Source organism: Macaca nemestrina, chromosome 20 (genome assembly GCF_043159975.1).
Source record: "Macaca nemestrina isolate mMacNem1 chromosome 20, mMacNem.hap1, whole genome shotgun sequence".
In the NCBI taxonomy this organism is placed as follows: domain Eukaryota; kingdom Metazoa; phylum Chordata; class Mammalia; order Primates; family Cercopithecidae; genus Macaca; species Macaca nemestrina.
In genome coordinates, this window is record NC_092144.1 from 7,178,009 (window position 1) to 7,190,891 (window position 12,883).

Here is a 12,883-nt window from a genome sequence, read left to right on the forward strand (position 1 = left end):
AAGACAAAAGAGGGTCATGATGGTGTGTGGCTGACGGAGGGAGGGAGGGAGGAAGAAAGCGGCTTTTCTAAAGACAGTGAGCTGAGACGACAAATGAGATGGGGCCAGACATGAAAGAGAAACCAGGGATGCTGCACGGGGCAGCTGGTGGTTTCGAAGCACTGAGAGGAGGAAAGTGATCAAGGGGAGAGGTGGCAGGAGTTGGGGGGTAAGTCACATAGGGGCTAGGGGCTGTGGACAGGCATTTGAGCTTATTTAGATTGTTACATGGGAAGAAGGATTCCACCAGTAAGGAGAAAACGAGAGGTCTAGGCAAGATATGGGAGTTGACAGCTTGGTCTAGGCTGTTAGTGGAGAAGCTGGGAAGCAACAGATGGGTCGAAAGTAGCTTTACTTCCTTTTCTTGTCTTGTCTTTGTCATTTCTTTTCCTTTTTTTAAGACAGGGTTTCGCTCTGTAGCCCAGGCTGGAGTGCAGTGGCATGATCTTGACTCACTGCAACCTCTGCCTCCTGGGTTCAAGTGATTCTGCTGCCTCAACCTCCCGAGTAGCTGGGATTACAGGGATATGCCACCACGCCTGGCTAATTGTTTTATATTTTTAGTAGAGTAGTGTTTCTCCATGTTGACCAGGCTAAAAGTAGCTTTATTTCTGCCTCGTTTTGTGTTCAGGTCCCCCATTAGACAGAGGAACCAAGACCAGAATGGGGCAGGGACACTGGCCAATTGATCTCCCAAGCACAGTGAATCTGAATGGTTGTAGAGTTGTGTAATGGATCCCACTGAGGTGATCAGGGCCAAAGTGGAGGGTGGATGGCCAGGTTTTAACAAAAGAGGGGATAGTAGTTAAGGCTGGGGGTCTAGGACCAGACCCATGGTTTTCAGTATGGTAGAGTCAAGACTGGGCAGCTGGAGCCTGCAGTCTGGGAGCAGAGGAGCAGGAACTTCAGATGAGGAGGAAGAGGAGGAAGAGGAGGAGGAGGAGGGTTCAGCTCTCTAGACACAGGTTTGCACCACAAATCTCATCCACTGGGTTCTCAGCAGGCTCTGGGCTGGGTGTGCCCCCACACTCGGAACTCACCAACCCAGCCAGCAACCTGGCAACGGTGGCAGTCCTGCCCGTGTGTGCTGAGGTCCCCATGGTGGCCTTCACGCTGGAGCTGCAGCATGCCCTGCAGGCCATTGGTCAGTGGGGTGAGGGTCATGGGTGGGGGCTGGCCGTGGGTGGGACATTAGTGAGTGAAAGATGTTCGGGTAGGTCATTTGGGGGGTGGAGGGGAACAGGGCCACCGGGTTGGGGTAATGGATATTCTTTTCTGAGTGAGGCCCCAGCCCTGTGGACCATGGTTCCCAGCCTCCCTTCCCCACCTACCCCTAGGTCCGACGCTACTGCTTAACAGTGACATCATCCGGGCACGCCTGGGGGCCTCCGCACTGGATAGGTGTGTGTTGCAGAAAGGAGTGGGTAGGGTGATGGGTGGGCTTGGAGCCTCAAATTCTTTCAGACCTGAGTTCAAGTTCTCGGCTTCAAGCCACAGAGCATGCGTCCTACCGGTAGGTCAATGGGGAGTTTCGCAGTGGTGTGAATCTGCCCACCAGGGCACGGACTTCCGTGGTGGGGTTTTGGGTGTCTAAGTTTCTCCCAGCAACGGAGCTCTGTGGTCTTGGGGAGCACACTGAACCCAGGCCAGCCTCAGGATGACGCTGCCCTCATCCTACCCTAGCATCCAAGAGTTCCGGCTGTCAGGGTGGCTGGCCCAGCAGGAGGATGCACACCGTATCGTACTTTACCAGACGGACGCCTCGCTGACGCCCTGGACCGTGCGCTGCCTGCGACAGGCCGACTGCATCCTCATCGTTGGCCTGGGGGACCAGGAGCCCACCCTCGGCCAGGTTGGAAGGCTGTGCCCCCTGATTTCACCCACCTTGGGCCCCGTCCTTTGCCCTTCCGTGCCTGCACCAGGCCACGTGCACCCTCGCCGTGGGGGTAGGCGATCAGGGACCCAGGTGTGGCCAGGTGGTAGTGGGGCGGCTGGTGACCTCTGCCATCCATCTTCCGCAGCTGGAGCAAATGCTGGAGAACACGGCAGTGCGCGCCCTTAAGCAGCTCGTCCTGCTCCACCGAGAGGAGGGCGCGGGCCCCACGCGCACCGTGGAGTGGCTCAACATGCGCAGCTGGTGCTCGGGGCACCTGCACCTGCGCTGTCCGCGCCGCCTGTTCTCGCGCCGCAGCCCTGCCAAGCTGGTGAGGAGCGGGCCGGCCCCCACCTTCCAGGGACGTGGCTACCGGGCGTGGCCTGGGAGATTGGGGCGGGACCTGGGAGAGTTGAGGACGGGCTCGAAGGTCAGAGTGCCCCTGGGGGATCCGCCGGACCCCGCCCTCATGCTCCTCGATCGCGGCTATCTCCCCCATCCCAGCATGAGCTCTACGAGAAGGTTTTCTCCAGGCGTGCGGACCGGCACAGCGACTTCTCCCGCTTGGCGAGGGTGCTCACAGGGAACACCATTGCCCTTGTGCTGGGCGGGGGCGGGGCCAGGTGAGGGGCGGGGCTTGCTCTCTGGGGGCGGGGCCTGGAAATCCGGGGGTGGAGCTTCCTTCCTGGGAAAAACCGTGGGGGCGGGGCTTGCTCCTGGAGGCGGGGCCTGGGTGTCCGAGGGTGGAGCTTCCTCCCAGTGAGAGACCCCATGGGTAGGGGCGGGTCCTTTGTTCCTTAGCAGTGTGGAAGGTGGGAGGAGGTGGGGGCAGGGGAGTTCCTGCTGCTGGGGCCTAGCGGATCACTGGGGCCCACTTTCCCGGCAGGGGCTGCTCGCACATCGGAGTGCTAAAGGCATTAGAGGAGGCGGGGGTCCCCGTGGACCTAGTGGGCGGCACGTCCATTGGCTCTTTCATCGGAGCGTTGTACGCGGAGGAGCGCAGCGCCAGCCGCACGAAGCAGCGCGCCCGGGAGTGGGCCAAGGTGTGGCGTTGGGAGGAGGGGTTGCTGCACCCCAGGAGTGCCATAAAACCCGTGGCTCCACCCTAATCTGATCCCATGGGGGAGACTCCGGGGTCAGGGTTACCCTTCCTGATTCAAACTGTAAACCCCAGCTGTCCGGACTTTTATAGATATGCTTCTAGAAGTCTGGGTAACCATTTTGGGACCTCCTGTTTACTGACCCTAACCCATAACCCCCAACTAGAGCACCCAGGGCCCTTGGTGACCGCTTTGTGAACGGCCTTGGGTGACCACATTATCCCTAAATGCTCCTTTTTTTGTTGTTGTTGAGACTGAGTCTCGCTCTGTCGCCCAGGCTGGAGTGCAGTGGCGCGATCTTGGCTCACTGCAACCTCCACCTCCCAGATTGGAGTGATTTATCCGCCTCAGCCTCCTGAGTAGCTGGAATTACAGGCGCGCCCCACCAGCCCGGCAATTTTTTTTGTATTTTAGTAGAGATGGGGTTTCACCATGATGGCTAGGCTGCTTTCGAACTCCTGGCCTCAAGTAATCTGCCCACCTTGGCCTCCAAAGTGCTGGGATTACCAGCGTGAGCCACTGCACCTGGCCCCTAAGTGCTCCTTGCTCACCCCCTATTAGTGAACCTTATCTGTGACCCCACGTGACTCCTATTTGACGCTGTCTGGCGCCCTTGTCCCTAGAGCATGACTTCAGTGCTGGAACCTGTGTTGGACCTCACGTACCCAGTTACCTCCATGTTCACTGGGTCTGCCTTTAACCGCAGCATCCACCGGGTCTTCCAGGATAAACAGATTGAGGTAGGCCCACCCTGTCCCCTGCCCTGCCTGCCCCTCCTCGAAGGAGTCCCCTGCTCCTCCCCCACCTTGATCCCTGTCCCCGCAGGACCTGTGGCTGCCTTACTTCAACGTGACCACAGATATCACCGCCTCAGCCATGCGAGTCCACAAAGATGGTGGGTGTCCCCGCCCAGCCTGCAGCAACCGCTGACACCACGTGGGGTTGGGGGGATGCTTCCGGGAGGGCCGCTGAACATCTGGGACGTTGTTAACACGAGTGACCGTCCACCCTGGCCCGATCGCCGACCACTAACCGCCACCCACTAATGCCCCGGAGACCCCAGGTACGTCCGTCCTCGGCGGAGGGGAGCAGGGAGACTCGTCGGGCGCCTTACCCCCGTCACGCCATCCCCACAGGCTGTGTGTGGCGTTACATCCGGGCCAGCGCCTCCTACTGCCCCTACCTGCCCCCACTGTGCGACCCCAAGGACGGGCACCTGCTGGTGGATGGGTGCTACGTTAACAACGTCCCAGGTCAGCAAGCCCGCCGGGCTGGCCGGGCCTCCGGAGTGTCTGAGCGTGTCTGTGCGTGTCTGTGTCTGTGTGTCCCACCGCGCAGGCTCCCTGTGGCGGTATGTGCGCGCCAGCATGACGCTATCGGGCTACCTGCCGCCGCTGTGCGACCCCAAGGACGGGCACCTACTCATGGATGGCGGCTACATCAACAACCTGCCAGGCAAGTGGCTGCCCGCACCACCCACACACGCAAGCACCTCCCGCACCACACACACACACGCACGGGCACACAGACAGGCTCAACGACGGGACACATGCCGAAGCCACACGTGCAGGGGTGAGACACACACACACACACACACACATACAGTCATGTGTATGACACATACAGTCACGTGCACATGGAGGTGCCTGTGGACAGCGACATGTGCAGTTGAAATCTACATCCTGGCCGGGTGCGGTGGCTCAGCCTGGAATCCCAGCACTTTGGGAGGCCTGAGGCAGGCATATTGCCTGAGGTCAGGAGTTCGAGATCTGCCTGGACAACATGGTGAAACCCCGTCTCTACTAAAAATACAAAAAATTAACCGGACATGGTGGCGGGCACCTGTAATCCCAGCTACTCAGGAGGCTGAGGCAGGAGAATCACTTGAACCCAAGATGCAGAGGTTGCAGTGAGCCGAGGTTGTGCCATTGCACTCCAGCCTGGGTGACAAGACTGAAACTCCGACTCAAAGAAAAAAAAAAGAAATCTACATCTACCTCCTGGCGTGCTGTTATGCACAAGTGGATGTACGTACAAGAGGGACAGGTGCCCATGTCCACACGCACATCAGGGGACATGCAGGTGGAATGCAACATTCATATGTGTGCACACTGGCTACACACACACATGCTTTCTCTCGGGCAGGTAGAGCTCACACACATGTGTACACACAGGTACATGTGCACAGATGAACACGTGTGTCAGTGAAATAGGGCATTTGCCTATGTATACCAGTCTGTCCCACTTGTCCTTCACGTTCCCTCAAACATGCAGGGATGTGCACACACATAGATAGGATGCGGCACCTCTGACCAAGTTAAGCCATGCCTGCCACCTTTATGGGTGCAGGTGAGAGGTGGGCAGGTACACAACTTAAAATTTCACACCCCAGAAGTGTGCATACACGAATAGACATGTACGCTAGCTGCACACATACTCACAATCTTATAGGACGGGATGGGCAAACTATGGCCCACAGGCTGAATCCTGCCCTCTGTTTGACTGTATAAATAAAGCTTTATTGAGCTGGGCACAGTGGCTCAGGCCTGTAATCCCCGCACTTTGGGAGGCTGAGGCGGGTGGATCACTTGAGGCCAGGGGTTCAAGGCCAGCCTGGCCGACATGGTGAAAACCCGGTTTCTACTAAAAATACAAAAATTAGCCGAGTGTAGTGGCATGTGCCTCTAATCCCAGCTACTCGGGAGGCTGAGGCAAGAGAGTTGCTTGAACCCAGGAGTTGGAGGTTGCACTGAGCCCAGATCATACACTGCACTCCAGCCTGGGCGACAGAGTGAGACTCTCTCAAAAAATAAAACAAAACCTCCCCACACCTGACCCCACTCTTCAACTTCAGTTGCATCATTTCTATTCCCTGTACATGACAGCATGTTGTTTTCATGTGTGGGTTTTTTTTTTTTTTTTTTTTTTGCGTGATCATTTGTATATGGCGTCTGTGGGACTGGGTTGAACATCTGTGCCCCCTGCCCCTGAGAGGAGCAGCCCGCTGACCCCTCTGACCCCACAGCGGACATCGCCCGCAGCATGGGTGCCAAAACGGTCATCGCCATCGATGTGGGGAGCCAGGACGAGACGGACCTCAGCACCTACGGGGACAGCCTGTCTGGCTGGTGGCTGCTGTGGAAGCGGCTGAATCCCTGGGCGGACAAGGTGAAGGTTCCAGACATGGCTGAAATCCAGTCCCGCCTGGCCTACGTGTCCTGCGTGCGGCAGCTAGAGGTTGTCAAGTCTAGCTCCTACTGCGAGTACCTGCGCCCGCCCATCGACTGCTTCAAGACCATGGACTTCGGGAAGTTCGACCAGATCTATGTGAGTGGGCAGGAGTGGCATGGCGCCTGCATAGGTGGTCCAGCAAAGCTTTGCTACTTAAAGCTCAGAGCAGTGTGAGGGGGAGGAATCCAGGAGGGGGAGGAATCCAGGAGAAATCCAGGAATCCTATCTGGAATCTGGAAAACAGATCAGTGATCAATTAGTGATGTCTGCAGGGGATGTGGTGGGGGTGTGGCTGTGCATGTGCTGTGTATGAACTTTCTCTTTATGGGCCAACTGCCCCCCCGGAAGCACTGTATAGTGATTTCTAATGCCATTTCTGCATTGGCGGGAATGAGAATAGTGATGAAGTAGTAATGCCTGCCACAGGTCCAGGAGAGGGATGTAGCAGTGTGTGTGTTATGTGCCACTGACCCTGAAAAATGTGCCATAGCCCAAGCCAATTGAAACTGATCAGGGGCCAGACATGGTGTCTCATGCCTGTAATCCCAGCACCTTGGGAAGCTGAGGTGGGAGGATTGCTTGAAGCCAGGAGTTCAAGACCAACCTGGGCAACATAGCAAAACTCCATCTCTACAAAGATTAAAAATAAAAAATTAGCTGGATGTGGTTGTGCACGCCTGTCACCCCAGCTACTCGGGGGACTAAAGTGGGAGGATCACTTGAGCCCAGGAGTTCGAAGCTGCAGTGAGCTATGATTGTATCACTGCACTCCAGCCTGGGAGACAGAGCAAAACTCCGTCTCTAAGAAAAAGAAAGGGCCAGGCACAGTGGCTCATGCATGTAATCCCAGCATTTTGGGAGGCCGAGGTGGGCAGATCACTTGAAGTCGGGAGTTCAAGACCAGCCTGGTCAACAAGGTGAAACCTCGTCTCTACTAAATATACAAAAAGTAGCCGGGTGTGGTGGCGCATACCTATAGTCCCAGCTGCTTGAGAGGCTGCAGCAGGAGAAATCGCTTGAACCTGGGAGGCAGTGGTTGCAGTGAGCCAAGATTGTGCCACTGCACTCCAGCCTGGGTGATAGAGTGAGACTCTGTCTCAAAAAATAATATTAATTTAAAAAATTAAAGATAAAAATAATTTTTAAAAATTTTAAAAAAGAAAAATTGATCAGTAGCTGCAGCCCAGAAGCCCTGAGTCTGAGAAGAAATATGTGATGTCCCTTGGGGGCTCACTGGGATGCCATGCCATGAGAAATTCAAGATGTTTGCTGTGGGCTTGGGAGATGGCAATATCCACAGATGTACTGCCTGTTTGCAGACTTCAAAATAAGCTCACATATCACCAGTTTGTGTTATTTGCTACCCAACACCCTGCATGGGGCTGAGTGGGAAAGAACATGGAGAGATTGATTGGTAATGTCTGTCAAGCACAGGACAGGGGATATGTGGGGGAGTGTGCTATGTGCAGCTGACTCTGAAATAGGTTGAGTCTCAAATGCCAACTCCCCCAGAGCATCAGGCTTTTAAGGGGCCAGAGAAGGGGCAGACAGAGTGGGGACAAGCAAAACGGAGTTGCAGACATGGACCCAGCCCCTCACTTCCCGCAGGATGTGGGCTACCAGTACGGGAAGGCAGTGTTTGGAGGCTGGAGCCGTGGCAACGTCATTGAGAAAATGCTCACAGACCGGCGGTCTGCAGACCTTAATGAGAGCCGCCGTGCAGACGTAAGCCTGTGATGCCCCCGGGGCCACTCTGACTCCAGTGATTCCAGAACCCAAGCCCCCTTAAAGTCTCCCCCAAACCTCAGATGACCCCATATATCCCTGGGTTTTGCTGAGCTCTCAGACCTCCGCTGACTTCAGAGAGTTCCCACCCTAGGATCTCCTCTGAGCCCCCAGTGGACCACTAGGCCCCCCAGGGGCCCCAATACTCTGTGGGCCTCCCCAAGAGCCTCACCAATGTCACCCCACAGGTGCTTGCCTTCCCAAGCTCTGGCTTCACCGACTTGGCAGAGATCGTGTCCCGGATTGAGCCCCCCACAAGCTATGTCTCCGATGGCTGTGCTGACGGTGAGGGGCCCAGGGGACCCCCAAGAGGGAGGGGAGTGGCTGGAGATGACAGGCCAGCCCTGATCCCCTCACCCATGCCCTGCTTTCCGACTCCAGGAGAGGAGTCAGATTGTCTGACAGAGTATGAGGAGGACGCCGGACCCGACTGCTCGAGGGATGAAGGGGGGTCCCCAGAGGGCGCAAGCCCCAGCACTGCCTCTGAGATGGTGAGAGTGGGGAGCCCAGGGTCCCCTCACATCCCCCAGAGAGTCATGAGTACAGTTGGAGGGGTGTATTTGAGATGCTGGGTGCTGGCTGACATGTGCGCAGTGACATATCAGTGTCCCGTGCTGGGTGACGTGTATGTGACCTGTCCCTGCAGGAGGAGGAGAAGTCGATTCTCCGGCACCGACACTGTCTGCCCCAGGAGCCGCCCGGCTCAACCACAGATGCCTGAGGACCTCGCCAGGGGTCACCCCCTTCCCCCCGCCCCTGGACTGGGCTGGGGATGGCCCTGTGGGGGTAGCTCACTCCCCCTCCTGCTGCTATGCCTTGACCCCCAGGGCTCACACACTGGACCGACCTGCCCTGAGCGGGGATGCCGTGTTGCACTGATGACTTGACCAGTCCCCTCCCCCAATAAACTCACCTCTTGGAAATGACCTCCTGTCGTCTTTAGGTTGGGGAGCCACCTTCTGTGCTCAGGGTGGCTGGGGCTGGGGTCTGACACCACCTGGTGCTTGCCCCCCACAGGAAGTGCCTTTCTAGAATCCACACGGGGCCCCACTAGGTTCTTGTCCCCACTCTGCCCCTTCTCTGGCTCTCAGAAGCCAGTGCTGACTCCAGACCACAGGGCCAAACATTCCATGCCACCCTCCCCAGCTCACAGGTGTTCTTGGAGGCCCGATGTGGCATCCCTCAATTTCTTTTTTTTTTTTTTTCTCCTTTGAGACAGAGTCTCACTCTGTCACCCAGGCTGGAGTACAGTGGCATGATCTCCTCTCACTGCAACCTCCGCCTCCCGGGTTCAAGCGATTCTCCTGCCTCAGCCTCCTGAGTAGCTGGGATTACAGGCAGCCGCAACCATGCCCAGCTAAATTTTGTGGGGTTTTGGGGTTTTTTTTGTTTGTTTGTTTTGTTTTGTTTGTTTTTTTAATTTTTGAGACAATATCTCTGTTGCCTAGGCTGCAGTGCAGTGATGCAATCTCAGCTTATTGCAGCCTCCCGCTCCTGGATTCAAGCGATTCTCATGCCTCAGCCTTCCAGATAGCTGGGGCCACAGGCGAGCACTACCATGCCTGGCTAATTTTTGTATTTTTCTTAGAGATGGGGTTTCACCATGTTGGCCAGGCTGGTCTCAAACTCCTGGCCTCAAGCCATCCACCTGCCTCAGCCTCCCAAAGTGCTGGGAATACAGGCATGTGCCACCACACCTGGCCTTAATTTTTGTATTTTTAGTAGAGACGGGGTTTCACCATGTTGCCCAGGCTGGTCTCAAACTCCTGACCTGAAGTGATACGCCCACCTTGGCCTCCTAAAGTGCTGGGATTACAGACGTGAGCCGCCTTGACCGGCCAGAACTGTTTTTGTTTTTATGACTGAATAATATTCCGTTGTGTGAATGGACCACGTGGTGTTTATCGGTTCATATGTTGGACACTTGAGTTGCTTCCACCTTTTGGCTATGGTGACTCATGCTGCTGTGAACACAGGTGTACAACTATCTGGATCCCTGCTTTCAGTTTCCTTGGCTAGATGCCCAGGAGTGGAATTGTTGGGTTATATGGAGATTCTGTGTTGAATTGAGGAAACGCCAAACTTTTCCATAGCGGCTGCACGGTTCTACATTCCCACCGACTGTCAGTGCCTCGAACTGTCAGCACCATGGACAGGGATGGTGCTGTCCGAGGTGCTACTGACGCCCCCTCTGTGTCTTTCCCTCTAAGCCCCCCGATATCCCTGCGCCCTCCAGATCTCTGGGTTTTGAGGGTGGAGGGGGACAATTAAGGGGAAAGTTCAGTCCATAGTTCGGCACCTACTGGTGTCTGCATCTTAACTGGCTCTCCTTCCCCCCTGGCTCACGAGGCTCCAGTTGTACCAGGCTTCATTCTATTCCTCAAATTCTCCATCGATTCCTGGCTCAAAGCCTGGAATTGGGCTTTTTACTCCCTGTGTAGCTGACTAACCCTGTCCTTAACTGTCACCTCTTCAGACTGTGTACAGTAACTTCCCTGTCCCTGTTGGCCCCGTCTCCTCTCCTTTAAAGCACTTCATTAGTCATCGTTGCTTCACTTGTTTTTATTGTTTTAGTTGTTTATTATTACTACTATTATTATTATTTTGAGACAAGATCCCACTGTGTCACCCAGGCTGGAGTGTGGTGGTGCGATCACAGCCCACTGCAGCTTTGACCTCCCGAGCTCAAGTGATCCTTCCGCCTCAACCTCCTGAGTAGCTGGGACTACACGCGTGAGTCACCACACCCAGCTAGTTATTATTATTATTTTTTTTTTTTGTAGAGATGGGAGTCTCACTATATTGTCCAGGCTGGTCTCAAACTTCTGGCCTCAAGCGATCTGCCTGTCTTGGCCTCCCAAAAGTGATCGGATTACAGGTATAAAACTTTTTTTTTTTTTTTTTTTTTTTGAGACAAAGTTTCACTCTGTTGCCCAGGATGGAGTGCAGTGGTGCCATCTCGGCTCACTGCAACCTCTGCCTCCTGGGTTCAAGCTACTCTACCTCAGCCTCCCAAGTTGCTGGGATTACAGGCACCCACCAACACACCTGGCTAATTTTTATATTTTTAATAGAGACCGGGTTTCACCATGTTGGCCATGCTGGTCTCTGACTCCTGACCTCAGGTGATCTGCCTGCCTCAGCCTCCCAAAGTGCTAGGATTACAGGTATGAGCCACCACACCTGGCCTAAAGTTTTTAATTAACTATTTATTTATTTATTTATTTATTTATTTATTTATTTATTAGAGACAGGATCTTGCTCTTTTGCCCAGGCTGGAGTGCAGTGCTGCAGTCATAGCTCACTGCAGCCTCAACCTCCCAGGCTCAAGCGATGCTCCCACCTCAGCCTGCCAAGTAGCTGGGACTACAGGCGTGTGCCACCAGGCTTGGCTAATTTTTTTTTTTTTTTTTTTTTTTTTTTTTGAGACGGAGTCTCGCTCTGTCGCCCAGGCTGGAGTGCAGTGGCGCGATCTCGGCTCACTGCAAGCTCCGCCTCCCGGGTTCACGCCATTCTCCTGCCTCAGCCTCCCGAGTAGCTGGGACTACAGGCGCCCACAACCGCGCCCGGCTAGTTTTTTGTAATTTTTAGTAGAGACGTGGTTTCACCGTGGTCTCGATCTCCTGACCTTGTGATCCACCCGCCTCGGCCTCCCAAAGTGCTGGGATTACAGGCGTGAGCCACCGCGCCCGGCCGGCTAATTTTTAAACATTTTTTTTTGTTAGAGACAAGTGTCTCGCTATGTTGTCCAGGCTGTTCTCAAATTCCAGGGTTCAATTAATCCTCCTGCCTCAGCCACCCAAAGTGCTGGGATTACAGTCATAAGCCACCATGCCAGGCCTCACTCACTTACTTGTTTCTCATCTGTCTCTACAAGACACACTTAAATATAAGTTCCATCACTGGAAGAACCTTGCATAGAACAGCACCTGGCTCAGGGTAGGTGCTCAGTAAATGTTGAATGATATCAAGCTCCAGAGACGCAGCAAAGATTCCTGAGATAACTCCCACTCTCTCTCTCTCTCTCTCTCTCTCTCTCTCTCTCTCTCTCTCTTTTTCTGAGGTAGGGTCTGGCTCTGTTGCCCGCCCTGGAGTGCAATGGTGCCATCTCAGCTCACTGCAACTACTCCCAGGCTTAAACCATCCTCCCACCTCAGCCTCACTAGTAGCTGGGACCACAGGCACACGCCACCACACCTGGCTTAATTTTTGTATTTTTGATAGAGACAAGGTTTCACCATATTGCCCAGGCTGGTCTTGAACTCTTGGGCTCAAGCAATCCACCTGCCTTGGCCTCCCAAAGTGCTGAGACTACAGGCATGAGCCACCGCACCCGGTCAACAATACATTTTTCTTGCTGAAGTCACTGTATCTGTGGAACTTTGTTACAGCAAATCCTAGCAAACTAACATAGAAGCCCTTGGCTAGACTCAGCTGCCATGATGTGGATGGTGTAATGGATCAGTCAGGACAAGTCAGGTTATGCCACTGTAACAAATCACACCAAAGTCTTGAGGGGACAAAAATAATACAAAAGTAATTCCTGAGCTGGGTGCAGTGGCTCACGCCTATAGTCCCAGCTAGTTGGGAGGCTGAGGCAGGAGGATTGCTTGAGCCCAGGAGTTTGAGACCAGCCTGGGAAACATAGCAAGACCTCATCTCTTTTTTTTTTTTTTTTTTTTTGAGACGGAGTCTCGCTGTGTCGCCCAGGCTGGAGTACAGTGGCACGATCTCGGCTCACTGCAAGCTCCACCTCCCGGGTTCACGCCATTCTCCCGCCTCAGCCTCTGAGTAGCTGGGACTACAGGTGCCCGCCACCACGCCCGGCTAGTTTTTTGTATTTTTAGTAGAGACG

The 12,883-nt window shown here is 54.7% G+C and overlaps 1 protein-coding gene across 7 annotated transcripts in view; it reads left to right on the forward strand.

The window, feature by feature from the left end:
* LOC105484447 (patatin like phospholipase domain containing 6) overlaps positions 1-8,954 on the forward strand; it is a 28,916-nt gene extending 19,962 nt beyond the window's left edge. For 4 of the 7 annotated variants that reach the window (XM_011746071.3, XM_024793221.2, XM_011746093.3 and 1 more), the window contains 14 exons: positions 1,040-1,183; positions 1,377-1,440; positions 1,723-1,891; positions 2,061-2,243; positions 2,417-2,535; positions 2,799-2,955; positions 3,636-3,752; positions 3,838-3,907; positions 4,351-4,467; positions 6,038-6,339; positions 7,852-7,968; positions 8,217-8,313; positions 8,410-8,519; positions 8,675-8,954. In XM_011746071.3, coding sequence (XP_011744373.1) covers positions 1,040-1,183; positions 1,377-1,440; positions 1,723-1,891; positions 2,061-2,243; positions 2,417-2,535; positions 2,799-2,955; positions 3,636-3,752; positions 3,838-3,907; positions 4,351-4,467; positions 6,038-6,339; positions 7,852-7,968; positions 8,217-8,313; positions 8,410-8,519; positions 8,675-8,749 — 1,841 coding nt within the window. In that variant the 3' untranslated portion in view covers positions 8,750-8,954. Of the gene's footprint in view, positions 1-1,039; positions 1,184-1,376; positions 1,441-1,722; positions 1,892-2,060; positions 2,244-2,416; positions 2,536-2,798; positions 2,956-3,635; positions 3,753-3,837; positions 3,908-4,148; positions 4,266-4,350; positions 4,468-6,037; positions 6,340-7,851; positions 7,969-8,216; positions 8,314-8,409; positions 8,520-8,674 lie in introns of all 7 variants that reach the window. The other 3 variants (XM_011746103.3, XM_011746067.2, XM_071086539.1) reach the window with 2 other exon arrangements.
* The last annotated feature ends 3,929 nt before the right edge of the window (positions 8,955-12,883 follow it).